The 22,353-nt window shown below is 33.9% G+C and overlaps 1 protein-coding gene across 8 annotated transcripts in view; it reads left to right on the forward strand.

Annotated features, from left to right (window-relative positions):
* USP25 (ubiquitin specific peptidase 25) overlaps positions 1-22,353 on the forward strand; it is a 116,929-nt gene that overhangs the window by 60,758 nt on the left and 33,818 nt on the right. For all 8 annotated transcript variants that reach the window (XM_088794180.1, XM_019748900.3, XM_019748902.3 and 5 more), the window contains 10 exons: positions 1,686-1,762; positions 3,051-3,124; positions 7,300-7,448; positions 11,219-11,346; positions 11,725-11,820; positions 12,973-13,134; positions 13,757-13,983; positions 16,918-16,988; positions 17,708-17,936; positions 19,305-19,499. In XM_088794180.1, the coding sequence (XP_088650306.1) occupies positions 1,686-1,762; positions 3,051-3,124; positions 7,300-7,448; positions 11,219-11,346; positions 11,725-11,820; positions 12,973-13,134; positions 13,757-13,983; positions 16,918-16,988; positions 17,708-17,936; positions 19,305-19,499 (1,408 nt within the window). The remainder of the gene's footprint in view (positions 1-1,685; positions 1,763-3,050; positions 3,125-7,299; positions 7,449-11,218; positions 11,347-11,724; positions 11,821-12,972; positions 13,135-13,756; positions 13,984-16,917; positions 16,989-17,707; positions 17,937-19,304; positions 19,500-22,353) is intronic.

Below are 22,353 nucleotides of genomic sequence, written 5' to 3' on the forward strand. Positions count from 1 at the left end.
TCATTGGATCCTAATCCAGGGTATCCTTACCTTATTACATCTGCAAAGACCCTTATTCCAAAAACAGTTACACTCTAAGGTTCCAGGTGGACATGTATTTGGGCGGGCCACTATTGGAACCTACTGCAGATAGTATGAATGTTTATAACTGGATTTTTGTGCTGAGTTTAGTTGTCTAATGGCTTTGGAGTCATTTAGTTAAAGCTTCCCAGACCTTAGTTTCAACATTTTAAAGATGAGTAGGATGGCTGAGATGCCCTTTACACAACTTGTAGATGGAAAAATAAATGATAGTAAGTTTGTTTTATACTTAGGGCTTATTTTGATAAAGACAAATCGTTTACAGTAATTCATCTGTCTTTGATGGGTAGTCTTAGTAGGACTGAGTTATTTTTTCCCCCCTAGGTTCTAGATGAACAAATTTTCTACGTTCCAACTCACATTATTGAAATAATTATGATAGTTGGTAAATACAACTGCTATTGCCTCTTCCGTTTTTCTGGTAGGGTAGGGGAGCCAGAACCAAAGGAAGGGATGACAGAAGGGGATGGATGTGCTGGTTCTGAATGGAGGATCCGTTTGAAGTTCATGAGATGGGGAGTCAGTGGTTGGACTCAGCCTGTCTAAGTGTAGCATACACCTTGCAGTGGATATGGCTTTAAAAAGTTGTGTATAAAAGTTAAATTAAGAAAAGCACATCTTCCTTTTAAAAGAGAGGCCAGTGATAATTCTTTAATATGAAGAACTTCATATTATAAAGATTTATTACAGAGCTTTTGGGGGGAGTAATGATTCATCTGTAAGTTTCAATTTTTGCGCGTGCACACACGCACGAAGGTCTGACAATTAAGTCCGCGAATTCATCCTAGAAAACGTGCTATGTACCTCATTGCTGAATATTACTATGGTCACCTTCGAAGTACTCCCCTTGGGAAGCTATGCACTGATGCCAGTGCCTAGTCCACCCTTCAAAGCAATTTTGGAACTCTTTTTCTGGAATGGCCATCAGAGCTATCATCATATTACCCTTGATGTCCTGAATGTCATCAAAATGGCTTCCTTTTAGTATTTCCTTTATCTTTGGGTAAAGAAAGACGTCATTGAGGGCCAGATCAGGTGAGTAGGGAGGGTGTTCCAATACAGTTATTTGTTTACTGGCTAAAAATCTCCTTCATTGACAGTGCCCTGTGAGCTGGTGCATTGTGATGCCAGAGCCATGAATTGTTGGCAAAAAGTTCAGGTCGTTTTCATCTAACTTTTTCATGCAGCCTTTTCAGCACTTCCAAACAGTAAACTTGGTTAACTGTTTGTCCAGGTGGTACAAATTCATAATGATTAATCCCTCTGATATCAGAAAAAGGCTAGCAACATCATTGCAACAAGTTCATGAACTTAATTGTCAGGCCTATAAAATAATTATATATATATATATTATATATATATATATATTTTTTTTTTTCCCCTAAAGTGAAACCGAATCACAGTGATTAGCAACATAATGTTTGTTTTTCTCAAATACTGATTTTATACTCTGATTGAGTTATAAATATTTCTTGCATTTGGTGTGAAACATTTCTTATGATACCTTTGTGAGAAGTGAATGTCTGGCTGTAAATTTTAGGTTGCAATATTTAGTATCTTTATTTGTGGACTTAAATATCAACAAGATTTTTTTCTTTCCACAGCAAGACGTGAGTGAGTTTACACACAAATTACTAGATTGGTTAGAAGATGCCTTCCAAATGAAAGCTGAAGAGGAGACGTAAGTTACCATGAAATTTAGTGATGGGGTTTTAGAAGATCTGTAAATAGCACTTATTTTTTTCCTCTTATGCATTCAGTGTGAACAGAGAAATAAGAATTGAGACAGACCTATGGGAACCCAAATGTTACCTCTATATTATTGACAACCTGTTTGGAATTTGTGGCCACACATGCTGGGTAGCTTTATTTTTCCACTATAAGATCAGAATCTAGCCAAAAAGATCAAAACAATGATATCTGCAAGGACTAATCCCTTATTGCCCAGTTCTTTTCCTTAGATTCAATGAGGAGAGGGACATGAAATTTCAAGTTAAGACTTCAGATTTCAGAAGAAATGGAAAAGTTCTAGCTACTCTTAAAACAGTTTCAGAAAAGGGGGAGATAATTTGTTAGTTACTAGATCAGAAGAGGTGACTAAGACCCAGAGAAAATTAACAGTAAGTAAATAATAAGCAAGATCTCCAAAATCAGAATAAAATGACTCCTTCAGAAGAAGCAAGGTTTCAGGAAACAGTCAAGGGTCACTCTTCTAAGTTATAGATAAAACACCAATGGGGAGTTGTGTGCTGAAGATAGGGTCCTGTATGGAGTCTTTACAGAAAATTGGGATAGATTTGATAGGAGGAAGTAGGGGTTTCAGGGTAAAATATTCAAGAGAATTACTGAGAGAACTTCAAAGAGACTCAGTGTCATAGATTGGGATACAGACATTGTTTGCATCTGAAGGAAAATGAGCAATAAATTTTTGGTGTTATAGCCCTAAAGGTCCAAGGAACATGGGCTTTTACAAGAGAGGAACCAGGGTGGACAACCATAGGTCAAGTCCACATATTCTGACAGGACAGTAACGCTGGTGACTCCTCCAACTCAGAAGGTGGACAAGGCACCCAAGAATAGCTTTTCCCTTCCCAACAAGTCCAGATAAGCATGAGGTGTACAGACTAAAGTCCAAGATTGAAATATATAATGATAATAGGAAGATAAGGCACTTCATGAGCACAGACTCTGTCAGGTCCTCTTGCAAAGTCGTCCCACATAGTAACTCATTGTAACCATTAAAGTAGCCTTGTGAGTTCAATTACCATTATTATCTTCAGTTGGCAGGGGAAGAAATGGAACAGTAAATTTAAATACCTTGCACAAGATAACACTAAATACCAGACCTCATCTCATGATAACCACATAACGTTATCGTTTTGACATGTATTATTGTTCGTTTAATGTTTTCCCTATAATTTACAGATCCCAAAATTATAACCACATTTATGTTTTTTAACATGTCTTAGGGATGAAGAGAAGCCAAAGAACCCCATGGTAGAGTTGTTCTATGGAAGATTCCTAGCTGTTGGAGTACTTGAAGGTACAGTTACACATTTACTTTTTATTACAATCAAAGATATTGCCTGTTAGCTCCTTTGTCTTGATAGTAACTATTTGTTGAATTGTTTTTAATTTTAATTTAACTTGCTCTATCTGTGGTGCCTGTTGCATTGCTACTACTAATCATTTATATAGAAAGCACAGACTTGAGTGAATGAAAACGAAGGTGCAGAGTGCATGCATTACCACGTGCGAATTGATACTTAGTTAACATGATCCTGCTGTCCTTTCTCTGGGAAGGCCTCTGTAAATCTGTGACTTGCTGGGGTACAGAGATTAAGGGGGCAACTGGTGGATCTTTTGAAAATAGTACTATAATTGAATACAGGGTTTGGTATGATGGTCACTTTTTTTAGGATTTCAAATCTGAATTTGAAAGTTGCATCTAGCAATTTAGCATAATCAGGGTATTCCGGTTTTGGGGTTGTTATAAAATTCCTTAGACATCTGGTTTTCAAGAAAGAGTTGTACGCGTATCTCCTAAAAAATCAGTTAAGAATGATACTATTCCCATCTACCCTAAATGCCTGTTACTTAAAGTCGGGGCCTAACCACTTGCTCTTTGATTTTTCTAACAAGAGAAGGGAACTGACTCAGTAGATACACTTCAAATAATATTACAAAGTTCCAAAACATACATTTTGAACACTTATTTTTTCTGAATGGCCCAATGCATGAACTTTTGAAAGTTCACCCAAAGTATAGAATTTGGAAAATTGTTTTTTCTTCAGAATCTTAAGTAATGGATTCCCATGAAGTTTTGTTTGAATATCGTTTTATAGTGTGGAATTCGGAAAAAAGCAGAGACTAAGGATTTGGTCTCAGGCATTTAAAAGGTTATATTGAGGTGTCAGTATGTCCTTGTTTACTTCAAATGCTAAATATTCAGTTTATAATAGTGGAATATTTTTATGTAGTACATTAAATTTGGAATGTCCATACTGTCATACTGATTTTTCTTTGAAGTAGAGCACTGTATCTGAAGCAGTAGAGTAGCTCTAATGGGGTTGTTACCGGGCACTACTTTTAATACCCTTCATGAGCATTTCTACCTGTTTTATCTTAATTCTTGAAAGTGATTGTTATTAAAATACTTAATATGTCAATCAGTGTTGATGTCTTTGTACTTGATATTACTAAGTTGTTTCAAAAGTTGTGCTACATAAATGTGATTTTAATACATTTCCACATGAACTATGTGTTTGCTTCAGTAAAAATAATTTATTTTAGAGCACTTTCTTATCACTTAACATAAATCTTCCTAATACTTTCTTTTAGACCAGTGACTCCCACATGGGGGTGATTTTCGGTTTGTTTACTGAAGTACCCTCATTGCAAAAGTTCCTCAACTTTTCCGTTGAGCCCTCCATTTAGTTCCTCTCAGCCCTTTTCTTCACTTCCTTTCTTGTCCATTATAATTACTCTTATAAATATCTAAAGCTCCCTTTCCCTCATTCCCTGCTGGCACCATCTCTCCAGCTAGGCTCAGACCTTCATTAAGCTATTCATTTTCTCTCTGCATGTGTTGAGTACCTGAATGTTGCTGGGGGAAAGTCACTCAAATGGGCTAACTACAATGGATCAAGGGTTTGTAGTAGATACTAAGTTTCACTAGTCCCAATTCTGTAACCCTACCTGCCAGTCATCCTTATTTTCTTTAATCACTGCTTTCTATCCCGTTTTCTGCATTAACAATTTCCATATTTTCTACTTCCAATCTAACTTCTTTGTCTCTTCATTGTCTGAGAACTACCTTACCTCAGATTTCATGGATTTACCATGAAGTTGATGGAACCTAACCATGGATCCTGTCTAAAGCTCTGAATCTACCTTTGTGTTTGTAATACTGTATCATAGCTCTTAAAAATGACTTTATCAAATACATGAGCTTCAGGCTTCACAATCTGGATCCATTCCTAATAGCACTACGCTATTTTTATTTGTCCCTCCGACTAATAAAGGAATTATTTAGTCTTATATCAAAGGCTCTTCTTTATATGTGCCCAGAGTCTCATTCCTTCATGCTTTCACTCAGACTTACTGTATGCGTGATCTGGTGGGTGTTGGTTTGTTGTTTTGTATCTTCAGCTTCTTCCTCTTTAATGTGTCTTCCTCATTAGTATTTAAACACCGTCTAGTAGCTCATATCTTAAAAAAAACTTCCCCCTTCACTCACTCTTTTTCAGTTAATCTTACTCAGAGTTCAGCTCCTTTGAAGAAAGAAGTTTGTTTTCACCTGCTAACTCCCCATGTATTCAAACTATCCCACTTTTGCTCTGGCCCCAGACCTCTTCTAAAAATAATCTTTTTAAGGTTATTGATTTCCTACATGAGTTCAAGTTCATTGGAGCCTCTCAGTTTTCACATTGAACTCATGTCAGCTATTAATTCTATTTACTCTTCCTCCTTCTCCTTTTTCCTATTTTCTTAAAAACAGTTCTCTGGCTTTTATGGCACCAGTTTCTTGGCTTTTCTTTTATGCCTCTGTGGGTACATTTTAGAAGTTATATTTATAGTCTCTTTTTCTTATATCTAAATGTAGAAGAAACTTGGGACTCAGCTGAGGCCCTCTTCCTTTTCCTGTTTGCTAATTCCCTAGGCAGTCTCATTTACTCCCTTGGTTTCCTGTTGTCAGTAACCCAGCAATTCTCTAATTTATAGCTTCAGACCAGAAGATTAATCTTAGTTACAGACTCATATATCCAATATCTTCTCAACTTAAGATTTCATGGGCCATTCTAAAACGATGATTGCCACTACTGCCTTACAACAAAAGGGAAAAAAATCTTTTACGCTTCCTTCAGTGGGCCCCTTTCAGTACATAAATAGCAATCCGTTGATGTTTTCTAATATCAATCTTGATAGCTTTCCTACTGGTCTACCCCGATCCTGTCTATAAGCCAGCCAATGAAGTCTTACTGGTCCTCCCTCTTGTATATGTGTATAAATATGTGAATGTTTAAATTGATCTTTTTGTACCCTTTTACTATTATCACCCTTTACCACGCTTCCTGTATTTCTAGATAGATTCTGTAATAGTCTCCTAACACTCTACCACCCACGTAACAGAAGCCATAAGGATGTTTCAAAGACGTAAACCTGTCCCTATTAGTCCTAGGTTTAATTATTCAGTGATTTTCTATTATATTCAAAGCATACTGAAAAAAAAATTCTTAAGAAGGGCTGTTGGATTGTAGATTTTGACCCACCCATTACCTCTCCATTTATCTCTCCATTGCTTCCCCTAGCTTTACTGTCCTCTTCTTAGTTCAACGAACGTGCCATGTTCGTTGCATCCTTAAAGTATTTACCTATGCTGTTTTTGGCCAAGAATACTCTGTAGCTCCCTGAAACTCTGGCCCGGCTAACTCCCCCTCACTATTCAAATGTCAACTAATGTCATTCTGCTATGGAAGTCTCTGTTCTACCCTCTGGCCTTAAAGAATAGGTTAGCTCCCTTCTTTATACCTTCTCACAGCATTCCATCACACCACAGCTTTTATAACACTTATAATAGTAAACAATTATGTGTTCATAATGTGTATGATGTCTTCCAGAAGAGGCTGAGAGCTTCCTCAGCTTAGGGACCATCTCTCTTTTGTTCACTGCTATACATATTCTCAGTGTTTAGTACAGTATCTTGCCCTGAGAAGGTATTTTTTGAAAGAATACACACACACACACACACACACACACACATCTATATAATTACATACGTACTACATATGGGTGTGTGATAAATATTTCTGGCTGGATGTGAATATACATATGTACATATGTATGTGAGTAAACCATCAGGAAAATTACACTAACTCATTACTCTCAGGAATATAGAGTTACAGTTTTCAGGTTCAGGAGATAATTCATATATACAGTGTTTTCCCTGAAAATAAGACCTAGCCAGACAATCAGTTCTAATGCTTCTTTTGGAGCAAAAATTAATATAAGACCCGGTCTTATTTTCCTATAATATAAGTCTGGGTATAATATAATATAATTAATATAACATAATACTGGGTCTTACATTAATTTTTACTCCAAAAGACACATTAGAGTTGATTGTCCAGCTAGATCTTATTGTCGGGGAAACGGTATATTTAGCAGCTAGGATGTCACATTGAAGAACATTAATTTAATTAACTTTCCCTCCTATAGGTAAAAAATTTGAAAATACTGAAATGTTTGGTCAGTATCCACTCCAAGTCAATGGGTTCAAAGATCTACATGAGTGCCTAGAAGCTGCTATGATTGAAGGAGAAATTGAATCTTTACATTCAGAGAATTCAGGAAAATCAGGCCAAGAGGTGAGTTTAGCATCTGCTTTATTCCCCTTCTCCCCTGGTCTTTTTTAAAGTGTGTAAAGCACAATTTAAGGCAGGCTCCATTTGTATAGTTGCCTCATAACTGAGAAAGCATACTCTAAATACGTTTGAATTTAATGATGTAATTTAGACATATGTGGGAAACCTGTGCAGTTAATATAGTCTATAACCTGTGTTAAATTGTCACTTAAACAATTTATCTCAAAATTTGCTGTTAAAATATTCCTTTAGGACATTGTTGAGTCTTTTTAGACTTTTCAGTCAAAATACTAGTCTTTACAGCGTGCTAGTCCTGGAAGTAAAGAAGGAAAACACTGATGTTCGGTTGGACTCAGATGAACGGGTGTTGCCTGTATCACACGTTGCTGGAATCTGTCCATGCCTAAATAGGCAACAGCAGACTCTTTGTGAGTTGCTGTGTCATTTCATGAAGGTCAGATGGAAGAGCTTACTTTCTCAAGAAATAAATAGTTTTAAAAAATAAAAATGTATTTGTGTTCACTGGTCTGTCTGGTCACCCAACTCTGTCCCTCCGGCTCCATCTGTATGTCCCTCTACCCATCCATGTATTTATCCATCTGGCAGTGTTACTATAATAGAAAGCAAAGAACAGATCGTGTGCTCCAGAATCAGTCGTCGTTAAGCAGATGCCTCTTGGTCAGCTCCATGCATGAAGCTAGCGTCTTTCATCTGTGCCGTTCACTGCTGCATCCCTCGTGGAGAGTACAGGAACTGCAAATAAAACCGCATAATACATAGTCATAGACTGAATGAGTGAAATGTCTCAGTGTTATCAGAAAAGTGCCTGAGGTCTTTATCCCTGAATAGGTGCTTAATAAATATTAAGTGATATCTCTGTGTTTATCTAAAAAGGGACTGGATTCTTATATCTTTGAGAATGAATTGCTTTTGTCTGAATTGTGGGGTTTTTTTTAAAAAAGATGTAATTAACCATTTCTTATTCTAACTGCATTCTCATCTCCTCTTCCCTCCAAAACCCAAACAAAAACAGAAATTTTATTTTTTAAAGTGAAAGCACAGATGAGTAAAGACAATTAAATGACTGAAACTAATTTTTGACTGGGAATAGGAAGTTTTTGATTCTCATTCTTAGTTTACATCCTGGCTTTGTTTGGTGTTCTAGGGGGATTTGAAATGGCAGGTCTGTTTTTTTATTCCTACTCTGCATTCATGTAATTTCACAAAAGCAAGGTATTTAAAACATATTAACAGAAAAATCAGTTGTTATAACTCATAAAAATGACTATATACTAGAAAATGTTTATGGTAACAGGTCAGATTTATAGTCATGGTAAATTCAGGAGTGCCTTTGTTGTCAATGCTGATTATCTACGTTGTTTATTCATTAATTGCATTGACCTAGTACTCCTCTAGGTCCATTATATAATGGGATAATAATAAATATATTTCGGGATAGGGAGGATATAAGCATCATTTTTACCTTTAATGACCTGTGTCTCATAAGCGTTGTGTACCAGGTAGATAAAAGAAGTAAATATAGTTTTTTGTTGCATGGAAAAATAATATTTTGAAAGAAAAGTCTCATTGTTTTACATTATTTAATATTCTTTTTTTTTTTTTTTTTAAAGATTTTATTGGGGAAGGGGAACAGGACTTTATTGGGGGACAGTGTGTACTTCCAGGAGTTTTTTCCAAGTCCAGTTGTTGTCCTTTCGATCTTAGTTGTGGAGGGTGCGTTCAGCTCCAGGTCCAGTTGCCATTGCTAGTTGCAGGGGACATAGCCCACCATCTCTTGTGGGACTCGAGGAATTGAACTGGCAACCTTGTGGTTGAGAGGCCACTGGCCCATGTGGGAATCGAACTGGCAGCCTTCAGAGTTAGGAGCACAGAGCTCTAACCTCCTGAGCCACCGGGCCGGCCCCACATTATTTAATATTCTAATTAGGTACTGCTGTAAATCCTAAAATTGTAGAGCTAAAGATATTGATAACATTTTAAAAAATGAATTTAGGAAGTACCTGGTTGTCTCCTCTTGTCCCCATCAGCTTGAGAAGGAGAAAGTGAAATCCTTCCACTTCTGTAGTAGTAAGAAACTGTCACTAGCGTTAGAGGAAATGCATTCACACAATTAGAGACATATTACATAGCATATTATGAACATCTTTTCATAAGGTATAAAAGCTGTTTCCTGGACTTTTCATGATCTACAGAGAAGCATGTCCCCAATTTGGATCATTTCATTTCCTCTGGCACTTACAGGTTCCCATGAATTAAAGTATATGACTGTTTAATTTTAATAGTGACATTTAAAGTATTGCAATAAAATATGAAGGTATTCATTTTTGAAATATACTTATATGCTTCTTTATAATAAAATGTAGTAATGATATCATAAGGCATCAAAAATATTCTTTGTGATATATATGGGGTATGTTTTAATTCTTAATAGGAATTTAAGGTGTGAATTAATACTAAAATTCTTGCCAATGCCCTGTGAGAACAAAAAAAGTAAATTTGCTCAAGAAATTGTAAAACTTAAGAGATGTTTTGATATTAGATTTTTTCTCTAGTCAACTTTGGGTAATACCCATTTAAAATTAAACAAATTCCTTAAACTTCAACTTTTAGCAAAAGATAAACCATGATCCAACTCAGGAAACCTCGATTCAGATAATCATGAGCATTTGGGGAGAGATAAATAGTTTTGAATAACCATTTACTTTTATTGCTTTATTAGAGAAAAGTAGCAACTTTCAAGATCTTAGTTAAATCCAGTTTGCTAAATGTTCCTCGTTGTTGCTTTTTTTCGATGTTTAAGTTTAAATTAGTGTACATTTAGCTTATTGACATTTGTGTGGTGGCAATTGAAAGTATCACACAGAATGTAGTATGTAGCAATTTATTTTTACAGTAGCAAAAAGCCATATATTTCAAGGCTTATAATAAGTACTTTAAACATATTTGTTACATTCCTTTATATTTCTGTACTTGTCATTTCACAAGTTTGTTCATTTTTCTTTCTTAAGTAAGTAATGTTCATGTAAAACTTCAATCTGTTTTATGAAAGTAATTTTCTTTTGAAGTTTTGTTGTATTCAATGCTTAACTGAACAAGTTACCAAAGTTTGAGGAGTTGGTTCTTAGCAGAGGCATTTGATTCTTTAACTACTAGTCATTTAAAATGATTTTAAATATAGTTATGGTAAGTATTAACTCTATATGTGTTAGTGATAAATCTTTTTCTTAAATTAGTCAAAATTCCAGTAGGAAAATTAAATTTAAAACAGGAAAGTATCAATTTCTAGATTTTAGCATGAGTATTGTGATCATTTATGCTATGAATCTTTTTTCCTTTGTGTACTATATCTTACAAGTTACTTTGTCACAGGTTTTTGACAGTGTGGTTGATTATAATAAGTATATGTACTATTTATAGTAGTAATAGTGACATAAATTTGAGCTACTAAGATGTGGCTTTCTCTTTGGGTTAGAAATTCTAATATGAACAATTATCCTGGGAGAAGGAGAGTCATTAGAAGATTTTTCTCTTTCCTGGTTGTGTGTTATCCTTATCCTTGGAATTTTCAAGAGGTGTGGAAAATTTTTAAGAAGAGGTTGAGTTTTAACTAAATTGCATACTCATTCAGTTATTTGTGATGTCAGCATTGTGATGATGCATATGAAAATGCCAGTTGTAATATTCTGCACCTAAAATTGGAATAGAGAAAACAGAAAGGTGGTATTAAAGTTTTTGTTGTTGTTTTCTTACAGCATTGGTTTACCGAACTACCACCTGTGTTAACATTTGAATTGTCAAGATTTGAATTTAATCAGGCATTGGGAAGACCAGAAAAAATTCATAACAAATTAGAATTTCCTCAAGTTTTATATCTGGACAGGTATGGTTTACAGCATGACTTAGTTTTGAAACAGTTTAGTAACCAGGTGAAGAATTATTGTTTTTAGAGAAGAATGTTGCTTAGAATTAATCTTTATTTTTTATATAATATATCTAATAGCATTTGTCAAGGAAAATGGGAGTCTTTTTCTATTTAGAAAGGCATAGTTACTGGGAATAATGTAATAAGGAAGTTTTAAAAATTACTTTGTATTATAATTCTGTCAGAATTTTCAAAAATACTATTTTGTACTCTCTTGGTATTTTATTATGAAATTTGAACAAATTGATCTTTTGTGGTATTGTCTAACTTAATATTGTATCTACTTCCATGATACTTAGAAATACTAATGATTGCTATTTTTCTTTTTCCTGATAGATACATGCACAGAAACAGAGAAATAACAAGAATTAAGAGGGAAGAGATCAAGAGACTAAAAGATTATCTCACAGTATTACAACAAAGATTAGAAAGGTATTGTAACTTTTACAGAACTGTGAGCTATCTATAGGAATTCATATTTTAGTGACTATGTAGAATCTTGCATTTTAAATTCGCCTTGAGTAATTTATGATTCTAGGAGTAGACAATCATTGTGAATTGATAATTTTTGCTTATATAGTTTAGTTTTGAGATCTCTTAGAAACTCAAAATAATTTATAGTTGGCATTTTAAGATTATTTTAGTGTTTAAAATTAAATATTCTCACTATCGACAGGTAATGCTTATGGTGCTGAAAATAGATACAAAGTTAAATTAATCTACAGTTGAGATTTCTTCTTTCATAAGACTAATTATTACTCTTGAGATTCCATTAAAACAGACAGTGGCTGACTTTTCCTCTTTAGCACAGAAGACACAAACTCACATCCCTACCAGGGCCTCATGGAGGCTTTATAAAGAAGGGAAGCAAGTCAAATATAAGTGGTGGACAAGGGTTGCTGAGAGAGCACATCCCTGTGGAGTGGCTACCATCTGACTAGTGGGTGGTCTCATGATGAAATGTCATCTCTGTTGTCTAGGGCTTCAGAATGTTTCCAAAAAAAACCAAAATCTAGACTGTCAGTATTCTATAGTTCAGACAAAAGTGCACAGGCTGAAATGTGGCCCAGTTTACAACCTCTAACCTAATCTGCATTCCCTTATTTTAGTGTTAATTTTAAAATTAATACCCTAAAACTTTTTATACAAAAATAATACATCGTATTTCAATAATTATTATTCCTAAAAAGTATCAGTAATCATATTGAAAAACAAACAGAGGTAAAAAGTAGGATAATACTAGTCACCATCTTGGTCTTGAGACCACATGACAGATCTAAAAATAAAGTCTCAGGAGATTGAACTGTCACTTCATTTTCCTGTTGGGTTACAACTTAAGAGCAGCATTTAATATTTATAACAATTTGTACGCATATTCAGTCTTAATTAGCTTTGATTTCCTATCTTTGGAGACTATTTAATTTATTTCTTCAATGTATATTCAGTCCTGCCGTTTTCATTAGTAAGCAAAATTAATTTCACTCGGAAGATTCATTGAAGTGTTTTTTATCATGATCTATAAAATTTTTTTTTTTAAATTGCTTTATATACAAATAAAAGCATTATACATTTTATGATTAACAGATATTTAAGCTATGGCTCGGGTCCCAAACGATTCCCGTTGGTAGATGTTCTACAGTATGCATTGGAATTTGCCTCCAGTAAACCTGTTTGCACTTCTCCTGTTGATGATATTGATGCTAGTTCCCCACCTAGTGGTTCCATACCATCACAGGCATTACCAAGGTAAAAAGTGTTTTTGATACAAGAGACAGTGTGTTACCTATATTACGTAACAATGTATTGATACCCTTTAAAGAAGGTTTATAAGATGCATGTTGTGGGTGATTTTAATGAACTCTATAAAGATTAGATTCACTTAGAAGATTGTATGTCTTCTGGGTGCTTTCTTATTTCATTGTCTCAACCGATTTTATTTTTGTAGATTGCATTTTTCGTCATATTTTTTTCTGTCCAGAATTATACTTTAAGTTGTGTTGGTATGTTATATGTTTCAACCTTTTACTCATGAAAATAATACTGTTAAATTAGAATTTTCTTCTGTAGTGTAAGCTGGTAAGTATTAGCAAGGGAAGGTCTTTATAATTTTGGTGCACATAAGATTTTTTTTAGTAAATATGATCAAGCCATTTCTACTATAATGCTACAGTTTCATCCTTACAATAATGTAGTCCTAAGATGTTAAGAGTCTCCTTAAAATATTAGATTAATCTACATGTTTCTTTCTTTTTGTAAGACCTTTTCCTTTTGAAATTATAAGCCAATTTAATGCCATGTGTTTGGCACAGTCTTTGCCCAGAGCTTCAGTTTGGAAAGTTTAACAATATTTTATAATTTAAAAATACAGCACAACAGAACCACAGGGAGCTCCTCCTTCAGAACTGCCAAGCACGTCACCTGCATCAGTAGCTGCCATTTCATCCCGATCAGTAATCCACAAACCATTCACTCAGTCTCGGGTACCTCCAGATTTGCCCATGCACCCAGCACCAAGGCACATAACAGAAGAAGAACTTTCTGTGCTAGAAAGCTGTTTACATCGCTGGAGGACAGAAATAGAAAATGACACCAGAGGTAAGAAGCTTCTCATAGCCTAGTTACTGTGGCCTCAGATGGCTACATATAAACTTAAAATTGGGAAGGGAAATCGCCTCTGGATTTCATATGTAAATATTTAAAGTATTTTTCTTCTAGGAAGGGTTTTCTGAAAGATAAACTAGTCTGGCTTCCCATTTTTATGATCTTAATATCAGGTTCAGCGAGACCGAAAGATTTTCCCTGGATTACTTAACTGATGAATGTCATAGCAGATGGTCTGATTTTCTAGTTTAGTGCTCTAAATTTATATCAAACTGGTATTCACAGCTACTCCATGGGTGAAACATCACACAGCATCGTATTTTGTACATATAAAGTATGTGCTTTACAAGCACCTGATGTTTACACTGTGAAGCTCAAGTGATAAAAATTTTTCTTTAGGCTTAAGAATTAGAAATGTGAATTTTAATTTTCACTCTGATCTAATGAGATTTCCAAATACTATCTCTGAGTTCGGTGCCAGCTTGTAATTAGTTTTAACTGGCATGTAGCAAAATAAGAAAAATAAGGACAGTGCTCTGTGGGGGGTATGTGTGCATATGTGTGTTGGTGTTAAGTTGCCATCTGTCCTTTCTTGGAAGGCTCTCTCCTTTATTCTGAAATTATGTCCTTCCCACTTTACTATTGTTAAAATGTCCTTTTTAAAAATGAAGTGATGTTAACACTTTATGGTAGATTTAATTATAATTTTTTCTTACATGTCAAAAATATAATACCCTATTATCGTCCCCCAATTTTATTGACCTATGAAAAAGGAAAACCTAGGATTTTTAAAATTAAAAATTCAAATTTAAATTTAAAAATCACTACTGTTTTATACCAAAAGATTGGAACTATGTTAAACAATATCGATTGTTGGATTTTAGATGCCCAACTTGATGCTTAACAGACAACGTGTAACGAGCAGTTCTATGACAATTAGCATTAGAAACTGTAAATATTTCTCTTAGTGTATTTTATATATAAGGGAATTTTTTTGTATTTAAATTCATTAGCACACATTAATTGAGCACATAGTGTTTCCTGGACACTGTGCTAGGTTTGGGATAATTTTCTACTGAACTTGGCAGATTGTGTTAGTTGTGTAAAATTTATAAGAAGGGAAGCTAGGAAACTTTTGACATTTAGGTAGCATTGAGGAAGGAAAGAAATTAACGGATTTAAAATACTCTTTGGAGACAACTGACAGGTGTAAGTCATAGAAAAGAGAGGGAGGAATGAAGGATGGTTCCCTTAGTCATTCATAATGGTAGGAATCACCGAAGAGTTTAGAAATTGGCAGCGTGGTGCGGGGGCAGGAAGTAGGAGTATGTGAGTCCCCTTAGGGTCATTGTAAGTTTGAGGAACTTAAGACATTCACGTGATAAGGTTTTGGATTGATAATATAACATGGAGCAGGTAAGAAGATTTTCCTGGGAATATTTATTTATTCTCTTTCATCCCTGTTGATATCAGCTGTTAGCATTATTTTTTAAGCAATTGATTAATATTGTAACATATTAATATGATGTAATTTATTTGATTTCTATATTGATACTGAAAATAGGGCTGGTCTTCTGCATACGTATTTACACACTTTTGTGAGTATGGTATATTTTTTAAAGTGCCATTTCTGTTCCAAAGTTTATATATTTTAAATTTGGCTATTTTAAAATTGTCCCCACAAAACATTGAACACATTTACATTCCCACTAACTGTATGAGAGAGCCCATCTCAACGTCCTCCTGAGCCCTGGGCGTTTTTTAGTCTGTGGTAGTGTGATAATTGAAAGAAAGTGGTATTTCAGTGTGTTCCTTAATTAGGAGTGTAGTTTTATTTTTCTATAAATTTATTGTTTGTGACATGTACTCATTTTTTTATATTGAACCATTTGTCTTTTATTGCTTAATAGAAACTGTAACGTTATTGGTATTAGCCTGTTTCCTATAGTGTATGCTGCAAATACTATTTCCCCTGTTTGTCTTTGTTATTTGATTCTTTTATGTTTGTTTTTGTTTCATTTTTATAATGTAGATTTTCTTATGTTTGGGAAGGGAGTCTTATCTTTTTCCTTTATGGTTACTTGATTTTTGTCTCAGGCTTAGGAAGGCTGTTCCCCACTCTAAAGTTACTCACACTTTTTTGTAGTCGTTCGTCGTTTGTTCCTGATTTTTTTCAACAACTTCACAGTATAATGTGGTTATACCATTATACTACAATTTAACCATTTCCCTATTGACAGATATTTAGGTTGTCTCCAGTTTTTTAAATTATTATAGACAATATAGTTATGAATACCTGTGACTCTGAATAATTTTGTAACAAAGGGTAGATTTCTACTGGAAGTAGAAATAATGTGTAATGGGAGTCTCGTAATTTTATTTCCATTGGTGATTATAGTGAATTTTTACTCAATTACATATACATAAAGCGGGTGCCAAAAAATGTGTATACATTTTAAGAAAGGAAAAAACTGTATTAAAATTGAAATACTCAATATATACTGATAACAAAAGATGAATACAAGTCATGGGTATACATTTTTTTTGGCACCCCCGGGGTATATGATATGTGAACTTATTTTATTCTAAAGTTTTTCTGTTTTATGTAAATATGTAAGGGGCTTTAGCTTTAATTTTGATTGAAGCCTGCCTTTATAGATTTGAACAAAGTTAAGTTTTATTGGTTCTGCACATTTTCTAAATGAACCATGTTTGTTTTGTTTTTTAATTATGCATTTATGCTATATCTTTTATTAAAGAGATCTATGTTTCTTTTTATACAGACTCCAAATAGTAATGTTTTTAAGAACAGTTTTAGGGAACTTCCCTTATTCTTCTAACATATTGGTAAGAAAACCTTTAGTCCCTACCTTATAAGTTTCAGTAAAACATACTTGATGTTAATCATTAAATGACATCTATTCTTAGATTTACAGGAAAGCATATCCAGAATCCATCGAACAATCGAATTAATGTACTCTGACAAATCTATGATCCAAGTAAGTTAAATTTTGAGCTAGTAAATGTTATCAGAATCGTTTACATATTTTTATGTATCTTTATTTATCTTAACCTAATTTTCCTTACATGTTGTGTTATTAAATTGCTGCACTTAAGCCATATTAATATTTCCCCCCATTCAGTTATATTTTCATACTGTATTTATTGCTTACTCTTATTATTTTACAATAGGATGTATCACAATTTTCCAAAACACCTTAATAGTTAAAGATAAAATATTATGGGAGAAATTACAAGGTTGTTTATTAAGATTATAGGAGAAAGTATAGAGCTCAATTACATTTTAAGTTCTGATATATATTATATAAGTCATTTTGTTAAACTCAGCCATCAATTTATAATTGTGAAGATTTAGAAAAATCATTACTATAAATAAAAGTGTTCATCATAAGTTTTTTATTTGGAAGAAATAACTGAAATTGGTCAACAAATACATGCATACAAATACATTTTCAGAGTTTTGAAAATCATCTTATTTATACACCTGTCTGCTATCCATGTCTTTAGCTTATTTATTTCCCCTCTTTTTATTATCTTATAGTTTATTTTTCTTCAAACTTTTAATCTCAACCAGTTTTCTCTTGTTAGAAAGTATATGCTCCTATGGTATCCTCCAGCCAGATAGTTTGTGGGTTTCATGGAATATGGTATAATAGACTGCTTGACTGCTGTTTAACTCTTCTGTTTTCACATTTAGGTTCCGTATCGCTTACATGCTGTTTTAGTTCATGAAGGCCAAGCTAATGCCGGGCACTACTGGGCATACATTTTTGATCACCGTGAAAACAGGTGGATGAAGTACAATGATATTGCCGTGACAAAATCATCATGGGAAGAGCTAGTGAGGGACTCTTTTGGTGGTTATAGAAATGCCAGTGCATACTGTTTAATGTACATAAATGATAAGGCACAATTCTTAATACAAGGTAAGAATTTGAAATATATAGGGTGGTGTAGATTTTTAAATAAGTAGTCCTTTTATGTGACTCTGGTCTCTGGCATGATTAGTTAAGTGTAATTCATCCAGAGAGTGATGGATATGGTTAGGAAGTGCTACTGGGTTGTTGTGAGTAAATTGGGATTGAAAAGTATATGACTGGGGCTGAGAACAGGAATAAATTTTGTATTCAAAGTTAATTATTTAGTAACTTATAAAATGTAAATGTGACGTGTTTATTCTTGCTTAAAATTCTTTAATGACTACATCACACATTGACTCGTATTCAAGCTCCTTTGCCTGTCATTCTCCATGTTTTGACCTCTAATTGTCTCTCCAACTCTGTTTCTGACCATTGTCCATTTCAAACTTTATTGATATTTGAACTTCTTGCTGTATTCTGCTCACACCAAATTATTTCACACATTTATATCTATATGTGCTTATGCTTTTTATTTTTATTTTTTGCCATTTATGTTCGTATTTCTTCTTTGGCCTAATTTCTGCTCATCTGTCAAGATTGAATTTAGGTGTCATCTGCTCTGCCAAGTTTTCTTTGTCTGCCAGATAGTAACCCTCCTTGTGTTCTCATAGCATTCCTCTATCGGGCACTTATTGTGTGTTGGAATTGTATGTTGACTTGTCTTTCCCACTTCACTCTGAAGTGGCACTATGTCATACTATGTCTTAGTCTTTTTATTTTTCATATTCTAATATAGGCTTTGCATATAGAAAACAATAAAGGTTTATTGAAACTGATAAAATCAACTTTCCTTTTGTTTAAACCATTCAGCAAAACTAGCCTAGGCAGTCCACTTATGACAGAAAACTAAAATTTATTTTGTGTGTGTGGAGTAGAAGTTGAGTAACTCTTTTAAATAACATTTATGCAATATTAAAAAAAAATCTTGCTATGTTGATTAGTTTTCAAATTACATATAAATATATTGCTATACTTAACTGCTTCAGGTGAAAAAGAATTATAGTTCTATTTTGAGCTTAATAAGGTTATGAGTTATTTCTTCTCATTTTGTGATAGGTTTTACTTCATGAATAATCAAACATCTGGTATTTTCCTAAAATAGAAAAAGTAGTACTATGTCAGTATTTGCGTAACAATTTTGGCTCTATGTCTGTTTCATTTTTTACTCTTCGGATTAAATATAAAAGCTGAGAATATTACTTACACGTTATCAAATACTTGCATCATTGCTTAGCATTTGTTTGAGTTTGAATTTTTAGGTAACATTGATTTGTTAAATTGTAATAATTCATATTTGAAATGCATTCTATTTTGAACTTTGCATTTTGCCTTTAATCCATAATTTTATATTAGTTTTTGAAATATGATTTGCAGAGGAGTTTAATAAAGAAACTGGGCAGGCCCTTGTTGGAGTAGAAACACTACCACCAGATTTAAGAGATTTTGTTGAGGAAGACAACCAGCGATTTGAAAAAGAACTAGAAGAATGGGATGCACAACTTGCCCAGAAAGCTTTGCAGGAAAAACTTTTAGCATCTCAGAAATTGCGGGAGTCAGAGTCGTCAACAGGTTAGTGCATTTTTATTAAACTGTAATTTTATTACAATATCATACTTGTTATTGATATTTTATTATAAAATAAGATATGCTTATTGAAAAAAGCAAACTTTAGTTATCTTAAAGTATGAAGAAGATAGTAAAAATCATCTGAAATTTCATCACTCAGATAACCATGGGTACCAATTTAGTTTACCCCTGTGCCAGACACGACTGTATACATATAAACAGTTGACCCTTGAACAACGCTGGGGTTGGGGAGCCAACCACCTGTGCATATAACTGTATACCTTTTTCAAGGTAAATGAGATGATTGGGCTCACTCTCCCTCTGCCTATCCTGCCTACTTTGATTGGGCTTGATCCTTCTTGGCAGGAAGCTGGAAAAACTCTGAAACCAACAAGTAACCCAAACCAATTCACTAAAGTTATGACTAAAACGAACTCTAGTAATTTCATATTTGAGCAAAATAACACTAATCCATATATATGTGAGTATACTCAAATATATATCCTGAAATGGTACTACTAATAATAGAGTATTTATTAGATTTTTCTTTTTTTTTGGCATTCTTAAAATTTAAAACAAAATTGGCCAAAACTAAATATTTAATATATTCCAAGTAAAAATGTACAGATCTATAAAGCACATAAATGTATAAAATACAAATATTTTTAAATATTCTAAAAATTATTTGATGAAATCAATATTTAGAGGAAATACTATACAAAAATAAAGAAAATGTTTTCTAGCAAAATAGAAAACAATGTCTTAGATTTTTTTTTTTTTTTTTTAAGATTAATTTCCTACTGTAGAAAAGTGCTGTTTCTCTGTGGTAGTTGGAGAAATGATGAGATAAATTAAATGCACTTTTTTTTTTCTCCCAAGTTTTTGTCTTTTTTTTTTTTATAATTCTGAGTGGATCTTTTCGAATGGCCTTTTGTTTTTTTGCAAGGTCTGCGTGTTTTGTTTTTAGTTGTTCGGAAGCATTTTGTTTGTGTAATTTCTTCTTTTACTGACAAATTCCCATGCAGCATTATCATTTGATCTTTAGAAGAAATTACTTTACAATGGGAGATTAACAGTATCACAATGTGGTATTGTGACTGATGCAGGCACACACAGACTATTCAGGCTTGTAACTTGTTTTCATATAAATTGAATAGTTGAATCCTTGATCTTGACCTTAAGAGGCATTGGTTTAGAACTCTTAAAAGACCAAGATAATGGTATTATACCAACAAAGCTACCATCATTTTGATACTTGCTTGTAACACAGTATATCTGAATACCGGGGTAGTGGCCTGGTGAGCTTTTACTCATGCCGGACTGCACTTCCTTTCCATACATCAGGAGCCACTTTGTAGAACAGGTGAAGCTTGGTGGTTTCACAACAGTGCAGTTTCATTACAATGACTTTGTCCACATTAGTAGGAAAAGAAATAGCTTAGTAGATGTCAGGAAGTTTCTGAGCTCAAATCACTGTGGGGAAACTACATCGTAGTTCCTTTCAGTTTCATCCAATTCCATCCCTGTGTGATTTCATTCCTTGTCTTCTGTTCACACCATTCCCAAACCACTACCCAGAACTTGCCCCAAGATGGAGCTACTGTGTTACTCTCCCCTTAACTTTTACATCCTCCGTATGTATGTGGCTGTTCTTAGCTTATTATTGGTGGGAGGACAGGCTGCATACGTGGCGTAAGTGGTAGTAACCTGAGCACTCAGATGAAGGCGCATCCTCCGTTCCTTGGTTAAGCTGCAACTCTATTCCTAGTTCATCTATATTTTTTGGTACCAAGGTATTAAATTCCATAATCTTCCACTCTTCATTTGGTCTGTTTCCCACTCTAAAGACTCTAAATTTACAATTTAACACATTTTGTTTCTACTACTGTGTTTCCCCGAAAATAAGACCTAGCCGGATAGTCAGCTCTAATGCGTCTTTTGGAGCAACAATTAATATAAGACACGGTCTTTAGTATAGTATAGTATAGTATAGTATAGTATAGTATAGTATAGTATAGTGTATGCTATATTATATTATACCCGGTCTTATAGTAAAATAAGACTGGGTCTTATATTAATTTTTCTCCAAACGACGCTTTAGAGCAGATTGTCCGGCTAGGTATTATTTCCGGGGAAACACAGTAAGTCAGACTAATATATACTCCCACATTAGTGGAGAATATTAATTCCTGTCTGACAGGTCTAGCCAATGTCGCCCCACCATTTGCTTTTGTCATCTTATATTTCCTCTGTAGAAAAGACCATGTTTATATGCCCCACACCCTTTTTTGCTGACCAATACATCCTACCATACACTTTACGTGCTGTTTTATCATTTTAAAAAATTCAGTAGTAGGTATTGGGCATATATTTTCATGTCTCTCTTTTTAGTATTAAACAACTTGAAAAAAATGCAGACACTTCTGAAAGGAGCTAGAATAACTGAAAAATAAAGAGACTGAAATGGTCAATTCACATATAACTGTTATCATAATTATCTTCCAGCCTGGGTTTTTAGAAAGCAATGGCAACACTGCCTTAATAAGAAGCATTGTGTCCTCTGTGGAAGTGCTAGAAGTATGCACTTTGTTTGAGTTAGTAGAAATAGAAAGTGCTAAGTCTGTAAATTTGGAGCATGAGATTATTATTGAAAAGATTGGTTTCTATTACTATGTTACCTTGCATATCATGTTAAGAAATCTATCCTATGTTTCAGGGGAATTTAATATATCGCAATTGAATAAGGGAACTTATTATAAAGTTTATTGGAACCACTTGTATGCTATGTTTAGTAGTCAAATTTTCCTTGAATGCCTGTCGTCTTCTTCCTATTTCTCTTCACAGTTTTTAAAGTAAT

This window comes from Rhinolophus sinicus, chromosome 17 (genome assembly GCF_057876585.1).
Source record: "Rhinolophus sinicus isolate RSI-liver-muscle chromosome 17, RSI-T2T, whole genome shotgun sequence".
NCBI classification, from domain to species: domain Eukaryota; kingdom Metazoa; phylum Chordata; class Mammalia; order Chiroptera; family Rhinolophidae; genus Rhinolophus; species Rhinolophus sinicus.